At 39.2% G+C, this 22,231-nt stretch overlaps 1 protein-coding gene across 3 annotated transcripts in view; it reads left to right on the top strand.

Moving 5' to 3' along the window:
• The window catches only part of SPIDR (scaffolding protein involved in DNA repair), a 199,342-nt gene that overhangs the window by 108,999 nt on the left and 68,112 nt on the right, over nucleotides 1–22,231 (top strand). For all 3 annotated transcript variants that reach the window (XM_017831269.1, XM_017831261.1, XM_017831278.1), the window contains exons 9-10: nucleotides 19,590–19,800; nucleotides 21,627–21,877. In XM_017831269.1, the coding sequence (XP_017686758.1) occupies nucleotides 19,590–19,800; nucleotides 21,627–21,877 (462 nt within the window). The remainder of the gene's footprint in view (nucleotides 1–19,589; nucleotides 19,801–21,626; nucleotides 21,878–22,231) is intronic.

Raw genomic sequence — 22,231 nt, 5'->3', positions numbered from 1 at the left:
CTATGGCACACCTCATTTCTGCCAGCCTGACACTGATGGGGCTCTGCCATGACCTGGATCTGACCAAGGGGGGTGCTCCAGCTGTAGGTTGGAAGGAGGTTCTTTATTTTTTCGAAGGCAGGGAGTTTTATTTGCTTTGTTTTTCCAAGTTGGATGAGTCCTTGATCTGATCTGCTCCTCAAACCCACAGACACGTCAGACTAAATGAGGGGTGGAGGCAAACATGGCTTGAGAATATTGTGAAGCCAGAGGTTCCTTTTCTGTGTTCCTTTAGACAAATGACCACCCTCTCTACCTTCAATTCTCATTTCATGAGGTGAAGGGAAAAACACTTTAATTAAAACAGGAATTATAAGACACCTGTTAATTAATATTATTTTGTAAACTTTTTTGGACAGGACTCTAAAATTTCAAGAAAAGGTGCTATTAAAGAACTAGGCATTGCTTTCCAGGTAGCTTACCACCTGCATCTTTAGATATTGAGGCAGTAACAGTTTTAATTTTAAGAAATGCCTTGTTCAATAGAGGAGACATCCTACACTCTTAGACACAATGCTACCCTTGCTGGCTTTCCAGTTGTTATACCATTAGCTCATTCTTGTTCTAAGGCTAAGTGTCCAGAAAAATGTTCTGTTGGTTCAGCAAATCTGTGTTTAGCTGAGAGGTTCAGAGAATTCACTGACGTTCTGCTTTCTGTTTTGAACCTACACTAAGCATGCTTGCCCTCTTAAAGTCTGCGGGAGTAGTTTAAAACAACCTCATGTTCCCTGATTTTCTGTGGCATATCAGCTACAGTGGAGCAGTAACACAAGGGAGCAAAAAAACCCAAAAAAATTGTTCAATAGCATAAGATACAAGTTTTTGGACTTAAATTAGCCATTACCTTTTTAAAACATTGTTGCAAAGTGAATGTTTGCAATACAAGATCATTGCACTGAAGTTCCAGAGCGGCACCTCAGCATTTTTAGTTCCAGTGAGTAAAGTGAGAGCATTGGAACTCATAAGTGTTTTCAGTACTAAATGGGAAAGTCTTTCTTTCAGTTTAGCTTTACCTCTATTTCCTTATACACTTCCTTTGTCTGATAGGGGCCAATACACCCACGTATGTCTACAAAAAATCAACAAAGCAATGAACTCGTGAAGGTGTTTCTCTCAAAGGCTGGAAAGGAAGGATTACTGTCGCCAAGATACACTGATACTAGCAGGCTCATGGAGCCATATAAATGTGTAGTTAATGAAACGTGAAACTTTATGCTTAACATTTGACAACTAATGTCTCTGGTGGGTGTTTTGGTAGACTTCTGTTGAAAACGGGCATTTTAGATCTGCGTGGTTGGTTTCAACATGGAGGAAAGAGTTGGCAAAGTGTCTGGGCAATTAAGACTCTTGCTGTGTGAATAATACATAGCATAGGTGATAGTTTGATAAAGGTGGAGTTACAAGTTCTCCTTAAGCTGTATACTGGGCTCTTAAATACTAAAGTATGACTTACGTGGTACTCAGGGTAACTTTGCCTTTGATGTATCTGGCCAAAGAATTAGACTTAACCCCTTCCTTGGGACTTATCTCCTCGCTGTGTTGAGCAGGCTCGAGAGAACACTACAAAGAGCACAGGGAGGCCATTGGAAAAGCACTGTGTTTTGGTTTGTGCCTGCAAATCTTTCCCAACAGTTACTTCTGTGAAAGCTGCAACTACAAAGATTTCTGAACAAGTATTGCCAATTGCTTTTCTTCTTTGTTGTGTTGTAATGACACGTACTTAAATAATTTCCCCTCAGTTCAAGAATCACCTACCCTTGTGTTGAACACTGAGAATCTGGAGCCAACCCCAAGGTGTAACAGGCAACTTTATTTTCTTCTAAGTTTCACTGATACAAATATAGTAGGATCAAAAATTAAGAGAAGTTGCAGAATCAGTCGTAATGCAAATTCTGAACTTCTGATTTCTGTCAGACAAAAATGTAAAGAAACCTCTAGTTCATGGTATTCAGTAGCATTCCTGAAAACAGCTGAGGGAAGACCCTGCAAGTAAATGAGGGCAAAAACGTAATAAACCAAGCACTCTCCTATTTGTCATCAGCTGGCACAAGGCTTAACTGTGTTTGGGTTTCCTTTTTGCATTGGAGCAACTGTATTGTGTATAGGCATATGCACATATAAAAATCCCTGGAGATAGCTATGACTCTAAGATTTAGATTTTATTGCATTGTATTAGTTTTGGTTTGTGAAGTAGTAATTTCATGGCTGATTTATATTTTGTTTATAAAGTAAAAATAAATCATTTTGATTTTATTTCGTAGGCACCAAATAGCTCAAACCTAAATCTTGCCAGCATGACTGATTAACCTTGTAATAGCATCTTTGAGATATTAATGTATGCACTACCTTATCTTGTGTTTTATCTGACCTTTATCTGTTGATTTTAATATCCTTTGTGGTTGCTAGTGACGTGTTTTTATTGTAGACAGGGAGAGGTTTTGGCTCCTGTTTATTTCTCTGGTTTATCCTTATTCACTCTGTTCTGTCCTCGCAAAAAAAATAACTGCATTAAGCAGAAAAAAACAAGATAATAAGCTGTAGCCCAGAAGCGCAATAGGAGTCATGTCTGCTTGAAGTGTTCAGTGAAGTACATTCTGCGAGCCGTATGTACAGTTACCAGTCTAATGTGGATTGACAGTGGAAAAAAAGGAATTGATCGTCCTGAACAAATGCAGAAGAATTTTTACCCCTTTACAGCATAATTTACTCATAATTTCCAGCAGGATTTATCTCATTGAGTTATGTAAATTATTTATATAAAGTTTGGCCATTGCATGTGCTTGCAGCGTGATATCATCTTGCAGTGCTTGAGTGCTGGTGATCCATATCACTAAACCAGTAGAGAACTTATCAGAAAATAAATTTAAAAAGAGATGATGGGGGAGAAGAGTATGACTTTTTGTCATACGATTGCATTGAATTGGCTCAGCAGGATCAAGTATATCCCAGAGTAGCAGAGAACCAAAAGGCAGAAAGGAAGCAAATGATGGGTTTTGGCTGCAGCAAGTCTGTCCATGCTGTGGATCATCACTCGCCACCACCTGCTCCAAAGGTGGTAGACACCTGCTTGTTCTGGCCGTCATGCTGGAGACCATTGCCCCATGCCAGCAGAGAGTGGAGATGAATGTGTGAAAGTCCTTCATGTACGTTAGTGTGAAATCTGAGAGCCAAGTGGAAGCTGATGATTTGTCAGGTCGTGATAACCTGGCTGCCTTCGCACCTGAAAGAATTAGAGCTCTGCCGTAGGGGTGGTAAGGTCCTGGCAGCACCCAGTGCTGAGCAGCTATGAGAGACAGCTGTCTTGTTCAGCTGCTGCAGCTGGGTCTAGAACAGAATGAACTGCACACCATGTGCTCCTGGATGTGTTACAGTTCTTGGCTATATGACCATGGCTGTACCCTTGCTACATCTGCTGTACTCTTCGCTTCTTTGGGATCACTTGGGCTCTTCCTGCATGGGGCTGTGCTGAACACCTGTGTTATTCCCATTTGTGCAACTATTTGTCAGTTTTTCTCCTAGATTTCAGAAGATATGTGGGAGAACATGCAGTGCAATTCTTTGGTGTGATACCGTTCTAGTTCCTCAGTGGGTGTTTTCCTTGAAGCATGATATCTGATTTGGTGTTTGGGGATGTGGAAAAACTTGTGTAGTTTCTCTGTGACTGATTTAGTTCAATTTTCATGCAATTCTACAACAGTGTTTTCATGATTGAAAAGAAAAAGAAAGCAGAAATAGGAATGGAGTTCTCTTCCCTTAACTGTTTCTCTATCACAAAAGTAGGTGATGAGAAGATCTCCCTCTTCCCAGCATCAAGGAGACAGAGATGGGAAAGATCTCCCTCTTAGGCAAGAGGTACATTTATTTACAGGAGGCAGGGAGCAGTTAATAGTAGGATTTCATTATGATTTTTCACAACCCAGTGAAGCCTCCTGTGATGTGATGTTGGAGTTTGCAATGCCAAGAGCAGTGGGTGCTGTGAGAACCACCTCAGAACTCATCTCTCCTACTTTGGCAAGGGGATTGCTGGGTTACAGATTGCCTCTATGCTGTGCTGGTCCTGCTTGAGCAGCCTGGTAGGCAGTGTACAACTTGAGGCACCTGTGGTATGGCTGTGCAAGGATGGGCCTGTTATCCTTCTGTAGGAAATGGGGAGAAGGAAGTTAGCATTTCTGGAGTGTGTCTCCTCTCCTTTTAAGGGCATCAAATGAACCTCATTCTAAAGTTTGTTTTTGTTCATCAGCTGAAAAGATCATCTAGAGGACCAGTTAATAAAGTTAGCTAGGTAAATCCCAGTCTTAAATGTCTGATAAGTGTTTTAGGCTTTGAATGTCTCCAGCTATTTGCTGATATCTTAGTGTCTAATGTAATACTTTACATTTCCCTGCAGACTCTACCATACTATACCCATCCATGTGACCTAGTATATCTTAAATGTTTACTTTTATGAGTATAATGTAGCTGAAGTGAGCAGCAAACATTCTTGCTCTGTACCTAGTACATGTGCTGTATTTTATTTTAAATATACAAATAAATAACTATTTTTATAAGCAACCATTTTCTCTGTTGGGGCAAATGACTTGGGTGAACAAGGCTTATGAGATTTGGAAAGACTGTTGCTTTGCTTATATTGCCTCTTTCTGTTTAGAGGTGCACTCAGATTCAAGGTATTGTAGCTATGGTGAAAGAAAGGGCGAATTATAATCCAAAATACTCAACAGGACGACTGTCATCTTGTCCTGCTGACATGTAGTAGATGTGCTGCAGATCACTTTATCTTGTGAATGTGAGGTTAGCAAATTCTCCTTAGTACCCAGCCTGAAGAGTTGGCAAACCATAGAATGAACTTTTTAACGTAAGCATTTTTTGTTTGGATGCAATGATTATAATTTGTTCTCTTGAAGAATCATATTCATGTTACATCCTGCTCTTAGTAAAGCTCATGGCAGTTGCAATTTCGCAATTTGTCAAAATTTGCGTTCTTTATGAACTTTGGTTTTGCTGACAAATTAAATTCTAAATTAAAACAAAGAATCATGTTTACACTCTTTTGCTGCCAGGATCCTTCCCCAAAGATGTTTAGCCTCAGCATAAAGTTGTCAGGAAAGACTCATATCCTTTTTTTTATAGGAGGTGTTTTAATGAGCCACCTGAAGGCAAAGAGTAAGCAAAATTACTTCCTTTTCTCCATTAGGATTATCACTTAGGGCAAGTGTTTTCAAACAAACAGAAGTCTCCTGCTATGTTTACAGTTTGGGAGGAGGGCATTCGCAGGTACTGGTTTTTCCATGTGTAACTTTTATATCCCATTCCTGTGAAGTTGTGAAAAGCATAGAGATATTTCCGTGGCATAAAACAAACACGTGTATATGCCAGTAGATATAATTGCTTTTATCAAATACTGTGTGCCCCATAGCAACCTTAATCTGGCAGCAAGGAGCACTGGAAGTAAAACTAACTGAATTCCTTTTCAAGGTAAATAGGTGAGGTTAAGGGACATAACAAGGGAATTAATTTATTTATTTGCTTGTTTTAAATGGTAATAATTATTTCAAAAAACTATCTGAAGAATGCACTGGCCTGTGGAATATTTTCCATATTGAGAATGAGATGCCATGGCTACACATAGCTGTGGTCCTTACCCTGCAGGTCTTTGACCTGCATTTCCCATGTACGGGTTTCCCACGTATGTATCGGGATAGAGCCGATTTACATCCTTTGACTGGGGAACCAGACAGTGCTCATAGGTCTCAGTGTTGAAACCCTTTTTGTTATCCAAGGGTGACTCTGTGTTCTTTCTGGAAGTGCCATCCCTTTCCTGGCTCACATGGGAAGAGTGTGAAGATTTCAGTGCTCAGGGGGATCTTGAATGGGACCATGAGCTCTCAGCCACAGAGTCTGGTTTTGTGGCCGTGCCTCTTCAGCTGGCACTTAATCATAACACTATTAATCTTAACTCTGCCTTTGAGTTCCAGCACCACGGGGTGATGTTTGCTCATTGTTGGAATACTGAGAGACAGCAAAACAGCTGGCAAGAATGTTTCTGGGAAGAAAGAAAAAAAAAAGGCGAGAACAAAACAAAAAGATGAAGGTCATATTCAATACTGAGTCTGTGTTTAGATGGATTTTTTTTTTTTTATTCTCACCTGCAGTGTTCTCTTTATGACTGAATCTGTTATGGCAGTGAAAAGATACTATTATCCTTTCAAAAAATGCACCTTTCTTGATGTAGTCCAAGCTTGGGTGTGATGGAAGTATGGTAAAGGCCCAGCCTCAGAGATCCGAGTGAGCACAGAGGTGAAATGTTTGCTTAAAATTTTATCAGCCATTCACTCTGCTGCTTGAATTAATAATTTCAATATTCTTTAGCATAGTCTTTTTTTCCTGTCTGTCCCTACTTAAACAGTTGCAACTATTTTTGTTCTTCATGTGGACCTTGTTACCATTACAATCTTATTAAAATGCAACAGCAATTTGTATGTGACCGTATTATCTAAACAGAAGTAAGCCAACAAAATCGTATAAGCACATATTTTGTAATGGATATGTGATTTTACCACATTTTTAAAATTGTTTGATGGCTGTTAGGCCTTGTTTTTGCTGATTTAAGAACCTGAAAAGGTAGGTTGGAAAAGTCTGTACAAATTACTGCCACAGTTGTGTTTAGCGTGTGTCCTTAAGCCACATACCCTCTGACAGTGCAGAAGAGAAACTCCCTGGATGACTTCAAGAGGGTTTCTAAACTAACATGTGTTCTCCTGATCAGACATAGCCAGACATTTAGGGTGCCCTATAAGGGCCTGCTGCCTTCCGAAGTGAAAGGATAAGTGGGTGGGTTAGGAGGGTTTACATTTACAGAGAGCTAAGGTGGGTAGTACATATCATGGTGCTCTCTATTGGGCAGACACTCTTGGGTTTAGTAGGGCCTTGCATTTCTTCAAAACTTGTTGGTAGCCTTTACAGAGTAGACTTAAATGAAAATGGCAGTCCTGGAACAAGTTTAGAATAAAAAAAAGTGAAATCTGCTTGTATCTCAAGCCTTTCGTGGGTTCTGTGTGTAATTTATGAAGTTAGAGATTTGTGTACTCGTGTGTAGCCATGCAAGCACACGTCCATTACTGTCATTACGTGATCAGTTGTGGTCACAGACTGTGGCAGCAGAAGGTGTTATACAGAACACTCACGACAGGATGAGCTTGAGACACATGAAAAGTGCGCATGATGCTCAACTGCTTTTGATGATCATCATTTCTGTTAGGCTATGCCTTTACTGGCATGGGAGCAAAAGGTGTGATGGAGAGATCAGCCCTATCAGGTGAGATTGTAGTTCTGCCTATCTGGATACTCTGTCTCCAGGAGTACCTATTGGTGGCAGAGCAGAAGGGCTGAACAAACACAGATAGGTTGTACCCTGGATTAACCTGCCAGCCTTCAGCAAACTTTAGTTCAAGGGCTTCCAAGGGTAGAGGTTACATTTCTGCACTTGGCAACATTTCTTTTAAAATGTACCTAGACAAGTTTTTTATGGGAAAGACAGTAATTTAGATTCACTTTAAAATTAATGCTCCTGTAGTGGAATCAGGCTTTGAAATGAGATTCTGTAATGCTGCTTGATTCTGCATAGCTCGTTGCCCAAACAATATCTGGATGATTAAGCTGTGTTTAAATAAGATGCTTTATAAGATTTTCAGCCCACATGGACATGTAACCACAATGTAGAAAACAGATATGAATGTTTTGGCCGATGCTGAAACAGAGTGGTGGTGTAGGAGCTTGGAGGACAGCAATGATAAAGAAGAAGTGGAAAGGCAAGTGATCTGGGGATAAGGTTCTCTAAAGAAAAAAGTGACAATTTCTCCCCAGCTTTAGGGCTCTGGTGTTTTTGCTGTGTACATCAGTATCAAAGGTGTAAGACCGTGGAAGCCAAGTCCCCTGTGCATGCCATTCACCTTCTCACGAGTCAGCCAGAGGGACTGCTAACTCAGTTAACAGCGTTAACTGAGGGCTAAGGGATCTGACCCTCTCCTTGGAGACGGCAACCCTGTTCTCTGGCAGGCGTCCCAGGGGTGCTGGAAGGCAACACGGTCTGCACAATCTCTCTGCCTCTTGATCAGAGACAGTCAGGGTCATAGACGTGAATATTATCTTTGTGACGCTTCAAGCAAGCAAACAGATAATATTTTTTTTTTTAAAGGAATGTTGCATGCAGTCAGTTGAATGTAAAAATGTCATATCAGATCCTTCAAGATCTTGTTCCCTTGAGGGAATGTTGCACCAGCTCGCCCACCCCACCAGGGCAGAGGCAAGGCAGAGAAGGGAAGGGGGCGCCCATGCATGTGCATGCACTTCTGTGTGTATGTGCACGCACATACTAGAGTCGTGGAATGGCCTCTTTTCTCTTGATGAGTCCCTTGTGTCTTCCTTCTGATGTTAACTAAGCCAGGGAACTCCTCTTTTTTCCTGTATCATAGTCTGGGAATCGTGCCCTGGACATTTTTTCAGCTGAGCACATTTACATACAGGAAATCAGCCCAAAGGCTCCTTTCTGAACAGTGTTTGTACTAGACAGTTTTGCAGTGGTTTCAGGTATGCTTCATCGGTTTTTTAACAACTGAAAAGGAGGAAAATATAGAGCACAAGTAACTTTGTTTTAAAAGCAGGTGTTTAAATACGTGTCAAAATACAAGTATCCTAAATATAATACTTGTAGAACTTAAATCAAGGTTGATCTAGTATTATTCCATTTATATATGTTTTTTTCCATGTCCTGGTTAGTGATGCAGTTGAGCAAAAGAATCATTTTTGTTTAAGTCTATCTTGAATTGCAGATGAATAGGAGCATGAAGCACTCTGCTCCCTCGCAGAGTGCCAGCACCAGGAGGAGCAGTATGGAAAGGACCTAGCAGGGCAGCTGTAGACCAGGCGCACTCCTTGGGAAAGGAGACTAAGAGAATCTGGGCCTTTGCCTGGCTGAACAAGAAGAGGAAATTCTTTTAAATAAAAAATGAAATAAATGCATAAGCAATTAGGAAAAGTCTTCCCACCAGAGTGGGAAAAATTGAAGAATTTCGGCTTACGTAGGGATGAGTATCAGCTGGTAAAAACGTGATTCTTTTGGAGTTTAGAAGATGGTTTCCTACCAGTAGTACTTCAGTAGTAGTGGCTGGAAAGGCAGGTAGTTTTGCTGGAGCTTGATTGTTTTGTCTTTTTTTTTCTCTCCTGGTTTTGCCTGTGATAGCACGGGACTCAACAGAGGCCACTTTGATTCGGTGTACTTCATGTAAAGCCTGGGATATTGTACAGTGATACTGTATTTGCTATTATTTTAGTGAAAGCACATATAGACTGAGAAGTATTGAAAAGAAAAAAAGAATAGATGATGATTCCTTTATAAGAAGTCAGTCAGCAGTCCTCTTTAGGTTAGTATTTCTCATGTCTTCAAATTTGACTGCAAAGTCCGTGCTTTCAAAACTTGATGCACAGCTTCCAAGCCTGAGAATAGGGGTGCCATCCTTTCTTAAACAATACAGGATTTATTTAAGTTCCTGATTAACTTAAAATTGTTTGCTTGGGAAATGTGTGTGTAGGGGAGTCGTTTCACCCTTTATTGAATAAACATTTCTCTGTACTGGCAAATTTTGCTGTTGTTCTTGGAATGTCATTCTCTCTTTAAACTTCAGGGTTTTTTGCTTTACCAGGGCCAAGATTTCCATGCTGATACACCTTCTCCCTTCTGTCTCTCACACTGGTTTTCTCCAAAATGCGTATGTTTTCACAGGTGTTTTCCCACAACTTCCAGGACTTTGTTTCTGCTTCTTTTTGGCAGGGAAGGGCTGGGTACAATAGTGAGAGATACCTGTACTCCGGAATGCTCCTCTTCCTTGCAACTGGGAGAGCTCTTTAACTGAAGTGGGGTTTCTATGCACTGTCCCTTGATATCTGATTGTAAGTCAGAGCCTCACTGCTGCCAGAACTCTTCCCAGGTTAACTCTTTCAGAGGTTATTGATGGCCCCCCTATTTTGGGAGGTGTATTTGTGTCAGGCTTGTTTTATGATGTTTATGATAGTGCTTCAATCAATAGTGCTTTTCTTAGGTCCTCTAAGAGCACACAGATCTCATTCTTGTTTTGAAAAGGTTGTTCTTAGGTTTTATTTATGTCATGATATGTCTGGTATTTTCCCCCTTCTTTCAACTTGACTTATAATTAGTTTTGCTGGATTAGTTTTAAGGAGCTGTATTCATATGACTCTGCAAAACAGAGAACTGTGGTAGGTAAACTTGGCTTATTGGATTGGTAGATGTTGAAGTATTTTAAAGAAACATAAAGGCAGAGCTGTGTGTACTTTTTCTTTTTAATAATATGGGCTTTCATCTTTCCACTCCAATCCAGGGGTTCATCCACATCATTGCATTGTTGAATCTCCTCTGCTGAGTGACTAGGTCTCTTACATGAATCTGAAAAAGAAATTTGGGCATATAAGAATAGTGTGATACAATATGAAAATTCTCCCACATGTGATCTGGTTTCTAAGTGTCATTGCAACTGTTCAGTGAAATAAAACAAAACAAGTTAAGCAATGACCTGCACACCATGTAAGATTTAAATATTAAAAGTTTTTGCTTGTTCTGTACAATTATGTCTCTAAAGTAATGCAGGAGTATTAAGATTGCTCTGGATTCAGAACAGACAATGTTAAGGAAAATGTTGAATTTAAATGTTATTTCTCAGAGTGTTTTGACTGTGAGAGAGCTATGCCTCAGGATCCACCTATGATGATTTAATGGAAAAGATAAGTAATATTGCATAGAAGCAAAACGAAGCTCTGAAAGTAATTTGTGAGGGATAACTTCAAAGTACATACACTATTGAGGGCTGTTTTCTAACCTGAAAAGCAGAAAAGTATTTTGTTTATCATATATGATCAGTATTTCTGTGGCAGGCTGAGACTCTGAACTTTTTCCCCTCCACAAACAGTTTCACTTAGTCTATATGTCTACACCAGGATATTTCAGTAAAGAAGTTTCCACTCTGGTCACTAGTGTTGCTCTCTTTTCACTGACTGTCATGGGTGGATGCTGCAGAAAGGACTTTGCCTAAAACAGTTTTCTGTGGTACCTGGCTTACCTACACCGCCTTTACCTTTGTTACACGTTTATCAATAGTAGCAGCAATTACAGTGAAAAACAGAATTTTTCTCAGCTCAGTACAGCTCAAGTGGGCCACAGTGCAGGTAAGCTTGGTCTACCACTTGCTTAAAGACCTGTTGAGCTCTGCAGGACAGCTTTCTGTGCCAGGGGTCCAGCCACTTGCCCTTGCCTGGTGCTGTTCATTGAGACCCCCAGGCTGCTGCCCACCTTCTTGCTTGAAGCAGAGTTTGACCAGCTCAAAAGGCATCCTCTGCTTTGCTGTTGTGCTCTATGGCACTTTCATTGCCTTTTGTGATTCCCCTTTGTGTTACCAGAGAACCTGGAGCTACTGCTACTTTCAGCTACTCTCCCTATGCTGCTAGCACTAGGTTTGTCTGTATAAAAAGTGACCTCACCAGATTAGACCAGAATTTGATCTTGCTTCATATCCTGGCAAAGAAACAATACGAAATGTCCAGAAATGACTACCAGAACAAGAGTGGAGTACAAGAACAAGTCTGATTGAAGTTTTTTAGTTGTTTAGTAGTTGTGTTGGGTTTTTTTTAATATTAGATTTGATAATAACATACATAAATAAAATTAAGCATATTAATATATCGATTTGTCTTTTTGAATACCAGAGTCTGCTCAGGGTTAGTTATTTGTTCTCACTGTTGTGCGTGTGAAGACACTTGTGAGCATGTATGGAAGCATGGACTTACAAAGAGCCTTTGCCAATAGCAAAAGCAAAATCTGTATGGAAGAAAAGGCTAGTGTTCTTAATAATCTCTACAAAACATTCAACAATGTGTTTTAAAATGTCACTTATTTGTTAAAGTTTCTCCAATAACCCTCCAGACTTGAACCAACCATCCAAGTACACTGACTCTCCATACCTTGGTCAGAAATTCTTGAGTTCAAGTTCTTCACTCTAACACATGGCCCTCAGCTGCTTGGGTGGATATTGCAGAGATCTTCTGGCCTGAGAAGCAGCTTCACCTGATACCTCAGGAGTAGTGATGCTGTGTAATCGTGTTAATGGCAACACTAACACTTTTCTTCCATAGGCAGAGGAGTTGTTGGTGTAACCTGTTGCCTCAACTCTCCATTGTGTCATGGTGCCAATGAAGGAACTAAAGAATCGATAAGCTTCTGTACAACAGAAGACTATGCAAATTTCCTTCCTCTTCAAAGGCACACTGTCATCCTCACAATGCTATGGGCAGAGGAATATGTTCGTTGTCCTTGTGCTTTAGAGCTAAGGCTGGAGGAAGGACTTAAGCTCTCTCACTATGAAGTTGTACGTAAGTGTAATGTGCACATATAAAATAGTGAACTCTGGATTGTTGATATTCAGGAACGTGCTTTTAGTGTTCAGATAGCTTCATTAATATGTCAGCTTAGTTTTCATCTAATGATCAGAAAAATACATGGAATAGTAAGACTGACAAGAAATGGAGTCAAAAACATCATGATGCCACTGTAGAAATTCGTAGTGCATTTCTAAATTGGAATTTCAGTTTTCCAAATCAAAAATATGTAGCAAAAGTGGAAAAATATCAGAGAAGAGTGACGAGAAAAGAGGCATGGAGCTGCTTCCCTATGAGACATGACTAGGGTGACCAGTGCTCTCTACCTTGAGAAGGCAGTGGCTGGGAGAGGACATGATAAAGTTCTGTATTAGGAAGTGCATTGGCAAGATGATTGTTCACTGCCTCTTAAAAACAAGAAGTGGAGGGCAGCAATGTAACCACTAGGTGACAGATCAAAACAAATCAAAGGAAGTGGTTTCTCACATGCGTATAATTAGACTGTAGGGCACTGTGGATGCTGCAGGATATTGTGGATGGTGTTAATGTACAAATGGTCCAAAAGAAGGCACAGAAGTTCCTGGAAGAAAAGTTTACCAAAGACTTTTGAATACAAGGATATTACTTCTGCCTTAGGAAGTCCCTAAGCTGAAAGTTTTTAGAAGTTATCAGAGAGTGTTCTGGAGAACTTTCTCTAGAGGCTTGCTTTTATTTTCATAGTCTTCAAACATTTGCTGTTTGCTGCTGTAAGCTGGAGTATGGGTTGGATGGGCCTCTGTTCTCACACCAGTATGGACATTTTTGTTCTCTCCAATACTCAGTATGAGTTTTAATATGATGTCACTTTGCAGCTTGCTTGCTTCTTTTTTTTTCACCTTTCAGAATCCCTCTGGTATGTCCCTGGACTTTGTGGTGGCTCGTCAGCCACCTCAAACCCTACGTGCAGTTTAGCACTGGGAACAGAGGGAAGAAGTCGTCTGAATAATGAGCTCGTGGCTGGTCAGACACAAGTTGATATATGGGGTAAACACACAGACTGGAATTCTTTCATAACATCTTGATTATGAAAAGATAACCATGATATTTATATCTCCCTAGTTACTTGTAACACCCTCATACTGTGTGGGGGCAGTGTTTTTGTTTTGTTTTTGGAGCAACTTTCTCATTTAGTGCTTTATTGTGTGCAGTTCTTTTAATAATAAGTGTTTCATGTCTGACTTACGTGTTAGGTGTTAAAAAAATCTCAGCATCACAGTTGGAGTATATTTTTAGCAAATTCTCTCTAAAGTATTACCCCAGTAAGCTCAAGAGATTGTTTCCATGCCAGTTTGTACGTAAGCACAGTCTGTGAGGGGAATTTTATGTTTGGTGGTGCCAAAGGTTAAGCTGTGTCATGACAAATTGGGATCTAGAATGCTAGAAATTTCAGGTGCTTTCTTCGCAGCCAAAATAAGTGGCTGAATAGCTCTGAGAAACTTCCCTACTTTCCAATTCTGGTAAAGCCTGGTATTAGAGTAATTTCCTGGAGGTGGATGAGATTTGCTTTGATATCCATCTGTGCTTTCCTACATCAGAAGACCTGCACATCCCCTTCAATTAGCACATGGTGCAGCTCCCTGCAGAGGTGAGAGCACTGGGTGTGTGGTATAATAGTGCTTGATGTTAACCACAAGCTTTTTATAGAAGAGCTCTTCTTAAATGTGAAAATTTCCATACAACCTTTTTTCGTGCTACAGGGTGTCATATTTCAAAAGGCAGCACTATGGCAAGCCAGTGGTTAGTTTATATGATTACTTTGAAATTAGTAAAATGATACAGTGATAAAAATGTTGGCTTTGTATACTGTAATTTCTTGCTGGAGTGATTTCTTAGGTGTACAAGTATTTTTGTTGAAAACTACAATGTTATTTTGCAGAAAGAACTTATCCTGCAATAGAAAAGATTATTTTCTTTACTTGTGTTGTTTTACTAATTTTCTTAATTTGATTTTTACTTAAGGTTCAGTGACAAATGGTAACAGATTGAGTTATAACAAATCTATATATTTAATAGCTATGTGTTCTTTTCTTTGTGTCTTGTATTCATGGAATGGTTCCTCAAATGAAGTATTCTTGCGGTAGGGGAACAAAGCAAATATCTAGCTATTCTCTTCACAAATAAAATGTATCATACTTTGAAAGTAGAAATTTTAGACACAGCTTGAGTAGCTTTTTATTGTTACATCTTCTGCAGAACTGCCATTCTTAGGAGCCAAAGCTACATTTCTTTGGAAACCTGAGACAGTTGAGAATTGTATGTTTGACATATATGACTTTGGACATTGATCTAGATGGTTAGTAATATTATCTCTTCATGGAGAAATCAGCCTTGAGAATTTGTACCACAATAATCTGCTGCTTTGAGTAAGATAATTTCAAAGAAAGGGATACCAGCTCATTTTTGTTTTCTGTCTTTGAGGTTGGGGCACAGCAAGAAGATTTGTATTATGAAAGTGTGAGCTCAGAATCACAGTGTCCATACAGACTGTTCAAGCGATGGTAAATGACACTGATGGAGGCTCACACACAAGTGGTGGGATTACTCACTCATGGATAAAAATTCTGTGTTTGGGCAGTCTCTGGGCGTGACAGAAGGCAGATCTGTTCCAAATGGCTTTTTGATTTGGGCTATCTACTGAGAAGATAGTTACTGTGCTTGAATGATAGGTGGGCAAAGATCTGTCTGAACTTGGTTGGGTTTGTGTTTTGGTTTTTAATTATTAGCTCGATGCTCAGGCATTTCTTGCACATGTTAACTATTTTTCACAGATAGAACATTGCAAATGTCCCACAACTCCAAGCCCGATGCAGCATGAGCAACTTCCTCCACACTGGATAAAACAATCAATTTCTAGGAAGTCAGGATGGGCCTTGTATGTTGTTCCTGTCCTCCAGTGTGGGGGAATGATTCCTCATGCTTCTGGGCAGCAGTGTAAGGCTCTGGCGCATGCTCTTATGCTACACGTACTACTGCTGTGCTACTTGGTGGGTGTTAAACCTTCTTTACGCAGAAATTGTTGTTCTGAGACTTGAAAATAGCCTGTTTTGTAATTACAGTGCATGTTGTAGGTCACCGAAATGCTGAGTGTTCAGTTAATGCAGTGTACTCTTCAAAAAAAATGCTCTAGGCCTTTTACATGAGGAAAAAAAAAAGCCCGAAAAACAAAAGCCTAATAAAATACCCAGAGAGAGTGAACAAAAAAATATGTTCTCTAATTTAAAGTGATCCCGAGTCTTCTCGAGTTCATGAACCAGCACCGCTGTTTGATGTCAGCAGAACTGAGCGGAAGCGTGTGGTTTGTGAGCTCGCTGCTGCCACAGAGTCACAACTTGCTGGCTTCGGATGGGCTGTGCAGGGCAGACCACAGTGCAAACCTGACGACTGTTTGGCAGCAGGATTAAGCCCCTGCCTCAAGTTGAAACGTCAGCTGCTTCACCCCATGCTATGCCGTACGTTCTGCAGCATTTCGTATCTCAGATGGTGACAGACCACGATTAACGTAGAAGTAGACAAGGAAATGTCCTGTTTCCACTTGGCCAGAGAGCCATTTCGTTGTAGGAGGGAGGAAGAGAAAAAGCAAGCTACATTCTTGGATAGAGAAGCAAGCTGCTGCTGGAAAATAAAAAAAAATAACATTATTGCCTCATGATCCTTTAGCATGTGACCAGTTACGGCAATTGCTGATTGTCTACATACCAGGAAAAAAATGCCCTGCAGTATAAAGAGTTCCCAGTCTGTACTTCAGGTCATTGCAAAGGTCTAAAGGCAATTATTAGGGAAGTCAACTGCTAATCCAACTTTTAAATATAATTTGCTGAGCAAGAGAAAAATCAGGGAGTACAAGAGAAGGTTTCCAAAGGTTTTATAATCTGTACTGAGCTTTATTTTTTTTCTATCATCTGTGTGATTTTTTTTTGAAAACGAGCTTTTAAAATATAATGAAGCAGATAGAAAGGAAGCAATTTAAAGAGGTCACAGAAGACTTGCATTGCCCACTTAACACTTTATCTGTTAAGAGGATGCTACAGAGTGTATTCTGTATCTTAGAGTAGGGTTACTTCTGGCTGTAGAGAATATGCAGCTGGAACAGATCCAGAAATTTGGGGGGATCAGTTATGGTGTCTCAGGGACTACACATGTAGGGATTGCTTGGATAAGTGGGGCATTTTTCCTAACTGTTCCAGCATGATAGGCTTTCTTTGCTCTGGTCTGTACCTTTCAAGCAGACAGAAAGAATTCAGGTACACAAGTGTCTCTAACGTGATTGCATTTATTGCAAAGAGAACAATATATGAGCAATATACAGTGGCAATGCAGAGATTTCTGCTGTGATGACAGTAAAAATTCTCATCTCGCGGAAGAATATATATATATAAAACTTGGTAATAATATAATAAACAATACTTTTATTCCATGTATTATATGTAAAATATACATTATTTTATACATATGTGTGTGTGTATTTTATATATAAAACATACTTCTATTTAGCCATCCACCTGCACACAAAATAGTGAGCTTATTACAAACTTTTTTTCTTTTTTCTTTCTTTTAAATTAGTTGTTATTTCTATTTATTGCTGGTTCTTTTCATTGTGAAAAATCTGTCTATTGAGAAATAGGGAAGATTTAAGTAGACTTACGTGAATATTCCTCTATCCTAGCTGAAGAGTTACTGCTAAGTCTGTGGACACCTATGCAGGTCTAAAACAAATTGTTTCTTACGGAGAGTGTTTTTAGTGAACTACTTAGAGATAAGAAATGGGGAGGTTCTCCTGGAAGTGTATATATGTCCCGTTTTTGCTTTGTGGAAATGCCAAATAGCCTTTAGTTTACGCATTGCCTGTTTAAAGATATGATGAAATAATGAGTACTTTACCAAGAAAGCTCTTGGTGGTTATGAAAGTACTCGAGGTATGGAGTGCATAGGCATAGCAAAACCATGGTACACGTAATTTGGGTATCAGTAAAACCTGCCTGCCTTAAAAAGATCACATACCTGTACAGGAAAATAAAAATAAAACCATAAACCTCAAAGTTTCTGCAAATGATTTGCTACTAACGTCAGTATTTTTTTTAGAGAATGAGATGATTTAGATCAAGCAAACATTCTTCTGACATTAGTGACGTAACGGTCTCGTGTTCAGAGAGATTTCCTGTTTACTTTGGGTCTGAACACAGATGTCTCAAGAAAGTAGGTGCTAAAATTCTCGTTACACATCTGCATATAAAGACAGCCCAAACTGTTCTGAGATATGTAGTAAATTTTATATACATTTTTGTTCTCTAGAAAAATAGGGTTAAAAGTTTCATAAGATCAGAGATGTCTCAGTTTGCTGACCCAGCTAATTCCTCAGTTTTAATCATATAAAGCAGAAATTACCAGGTGATGTCAGTTTGGCAGCCTTGTGAGCTACTGTCATGCTCTTAACTCGGACCTTTGTTAGCAGATTCATCTGGAGTCAAGGGACTCAGTGTCCCTTAGGGGGATGTACTGCTGCTCTCTGAAAACTGGAGAGCTTTCAGATGGCAGTAAGGCTTCTTTGTGGTGAAGTTCAAGACTTAGTTATATGCTGTAACTTTTCGTGCATTTTCTGTTTCAAATCATAACTTCTGTGAATGTTCACCGTAGAAACAACGCATCTTTTTCATAATTTATGTGTATGATTCATAGTTCTAAGTTACAAGCTTGGTTTTAAATGTATACTTTTTTCCTAAAAAGCAGAGATCATCTTGCTGTTGCTTTATTTTCCTAATTATAAAATAACAGGGATTATATTTAAAAACTTGCTGCAACTCTTCTTATGCCTTTGAAAATATGAATACATCAGTCATACATTTAACTATCTGCTCTCTGAAGAATGAAGGAGTCAGTTATAAAACAGACCATGGTCAAGATCTTGTAGGGACTAAGATCAAAAATAAGTAGTTTTGAGTATTTTGTTTTGCTTTTTAACTCTGCATGGTTGCATTTTGACGGACAGTGTCATAGATGTGGAAATTTGCTTCATAATATGACTGCTGAGCATTCTAGAGACTGAAGTTCTGAGGTTACTACTGAACTCGGGTCAGCTCAGCTTTGCTGCCAAGGCAGAAGGCCTTGTCTTACTCCCAGGTGATAAAGATCTAATTGTAAAAAACACAGGCTACAATAAAGCGGATTTTGGTTTGTTTTGATGGTCTGCAGAAAATGAGATTCTTCGTTGTTTTTGTTAGCTGACTTCATTAGATTTTGTATCATGTGAGTATAAAAAGTGTACTTCTAAATGTACAACTGTGATACTAGTGTAAGAAAAAATCCCAACATCAATACATGCTTTGGCATGAAATTATTGTGTGTTTAATGATTCTGCAACCATTACCTTAATCTGCTAGGCAAGAACTTGCTGCATGTGGAGCTGTTAGGGAATTTACATTGGCACTAGAAACCAAAACTGGATCTTGGAGAGCACATTTATGACAGCGGCAAACACACAGGCAAGATAATATACAGCATATCGTAAGAAAAACATATTTTGCACTTAGAAAAATTGAGGAGGGAGGAGCAGTTTGCTGCCGGCTGCAGTGAGAATGAATTCGTGTCAGTGGGAAGCACTCACCAGAGAGAGATGTCCTGCAAGAGCCAGGCTGGGTCCAGCAGAGCCAGTGCTCTGAATTAATGTAGAGCAGGACTACTAGTCTTTTGTTCACAGCTTTTAACTCAGTAACTGTATGCAGGCGTTCCTGGTGCTCTTGGTTCTGTGCTGACAATGCAGGGACACCAAGCAGCCTTTATGTGAAGCCAGATAGGGTTCATGGGGCTCAACAGCTTTCAGGTGTAAGTTGTCCCTGGATGCAGTGGAGGTCCAGGGACTATGGAGCCCAGGGCTATGCCTAAGCTAAGAGGGCTGATCCAAGCTGACTATTTCTGTGGAGTAAGTTATTTACAATTTTGATAACAGACCTTTGAAGTGTTTTAGTGGTAATGATAGAAAAAAAGAGGAGAGAAATACAATGCAACACGCATGTTTTAAAAAAGTCCTTATCAGTAGTTTACCTTGTCATGGATTTGATGCCACTTAAATTATTTTTTTCCAGGCAAAAATTGCTTCTCAGAAATGCAGATGTTCCTGTTATCATGAATACCTACTTTAGTCAGAAGGTGCTACTCAGTGAACATTCAGAAGCAAGAGAGAAGACATGTGGTCTTACAAAGATGCTTATCAGGAAGAATGTTATATCTTTGGCACAGACCTTCAGACTGGATGACCTTGATGATGAGTTACACCAGGAATCTTCAGATAATCGGGTAAAGTCCATTTGGTTTGCAATTTTAGCACTTGTTAAGAAGTTGGTCAGCAGATGTTTGGAAATGGTCAGAAAAACAAAAATTCTAAATTACTGTGATCTTTTCAGTTTCCCCTTTCATTTAGCCAAGGCTGAATAATATGCAGTGTTTATTTTAATAATATTTTCTTAGTAGAGGCTTTTGGTCCATCCAAATGCTGAACTGCTGTGAAGTTATTTTGCTGAAGGCTCACTACTGTTCTAAATAGTAATTGTAGCTTGGTTTTTCATTGATTTTTCTCTTCCTCGTTATAGCTGAATAACTAAAAAATAAGATCTGTTTTCTTCTAACTCACTCAAGATAGTATTTTAAACAAACATTCCATTTTTCCACTCATATTTCTTAACTCATTTCCTAATTGATCCTATCCTTTCTTTATAGAATCAATTGATAACATCATCACCCTTTCCCACCCCTTCATTTCTTTTCTTTCCTATTTTGACTTTCTTTGTATTAAGATGACTACTGACTCTGCATTTCCCTGTGGTTGTGGTTGTACAAGCTGAGGTATTTTAAGGGATTTGTTTTTTTAATAGCCTGTGCCAGGACTTTCTGAAAGTAAGGCTCTTGTAAAGGCTTTATATTGGCTACCCAAACAATTCTTAATATTTGAGAAGTTTGGCCCTACAAGTTTGAAGAACAACAAATGTCAACATTTTATATTTGCCTTATATATAATTCCCATTATAGGCCTGGGAGTTAAAAAATTACATAAATCCTAATCTCCTTTCTTGCTTCAACTCTAACTTGTAAAAAGCTTCAACTATGGTATTTGAAAACCAGAACAATTGACTTGTTCCTCTCATGGCTCCTAACAAACAAAACCACTTCATTTAAAACTCAGTAGACAAGTTTTATTGCAACCTCTTTGTAGATAAGGGGTAGTGTTGTACCACAATTTACTTCTAAATATTGCAAATTCTCCTTCTTTACTGGTCTATAATACTTATGGCACAGTCTGTGATACTCTGAAAATCTTTCTTCGCACCCAGCTGTTCATAAAAACAGAGTTCATTGTGAAAATAGAAATTTGGCTCATGCTGTGAAGGAACCTATAAATATTGACCATGTTAGTCTATACTTGCGTACAATTTTTACCAAGAGAGATTTATTTTAAAAATAAAATCAATGAAATTTCTCATTTACATTAAGGGAAAATGGAGCATTCATAAAATTTATTTTGAAAGTTTGGAAGATTTTATTAATAAAATATGTTTTGGAAGTAGTGAACCAATAAATTAAGGTTTGTACTTTGAAGATTTTTACTTTTCATTAATCATCTAATTCTTTTACACTGAAATATTTTCCATTGAAATGTGTAAGTCTGATGACTAACTTACTAGTCTATAGAACTAGACATCTGTTCATTTACAACTTTATCTGAAAGTCCGGAAGCATTCAAGATGGATTTTACTCTTCATTTTAAAAGAGAAAGGAACAGAACATCAAAGAACTAAAAGTGAAACTCAATTCAAGGGGAAGAATCATAAGGACTAATATCAGTTCTGTTTTCCTGCTGGTGTCACTCTTATCTCTCATGTACTGAGTTAGCTCTAGAGCACCAGTTAAATACAGGAGTGTATTGTGTATGCAACTCTCTTGGGTGTTCATTAAAAATCCACAATAAATACTGGCCACTAGTCTTTAAGTTACTTTAGGAGCATTAAGTATTTTGAAACTGATGTTGCACTTGCAACTTGATTTTTCATGCTGAAGTTTCCCTCTCTAGCTCTACACAGTTTCAAGGTTCCCCGGAATGTTTCTGTTAATGGGTTTTCCTTCACCAGGTTGCTCATGCTCCACAAATCCATAACAACTGTGATTTGAAACGGCATCCGTTAGCACTGAGTGCTCTTAATGATTCTCTGCTTGAAATGGTGGAAAGCCAGGGAGCAGTGGCATGGAGAGAAGCACAGGTACGAGTTGTTATCCAAAGGGTGTACTGTTTGCCTGCAAGACAAGGTTGCAGAAGCCACATTCAAGGAAACAAGCCTCTTTGTGCAACACCCATCATGAATACAGATCCACCAAATGTTAGGTGAGTAAAAAGATGCATGGGAATTTTCCTGTTGAGGCTGTGATATATGAGAAACCAAAGAGGAGGGTGTTTGGAAACGTCACCTGTCAGCTCGTAGGGAATAAGCACACTCAGCAAGGCGTGAGGCTGTTGATGGAAGCGGTGCAGTTTTGTAGTAGGTGTACTGTGACAGTAGTTCTACCCAGAGAAGAGAAGGATCTGTCTATATGTAGAGGGCGTATCTAAGGTATGAGGGAATGTACCAGGGCAAGAGTGCCCGAAGGAGCATGCGCCGATATAGACAACCTTGTTGGTCAAGGAAGTCACATGGTTTTAAGGGATAAAAGCAGCACTGAATTTAAAATAAATCTCTTT

Source organism: Lepidothrix coronata, unplaced genomic scaffold (genome assembly GCF_001604755.1).
Source record: "Lepidothrix coronata isolate B3197 unplaced genomic scaffold, Lepidothrix_coronata-1.0 Scaffold6, whole genome shotgun sequence".
Lineage (NCBI taxonomy): Eukaryota > Metazoa > Chordata > Aves > Passeriformes > Pipridae > Lepidothrix > Lepidothrix coronata.
This window is presented reverse-complemented; position numbering and strand designations above follow the sequence as displayed.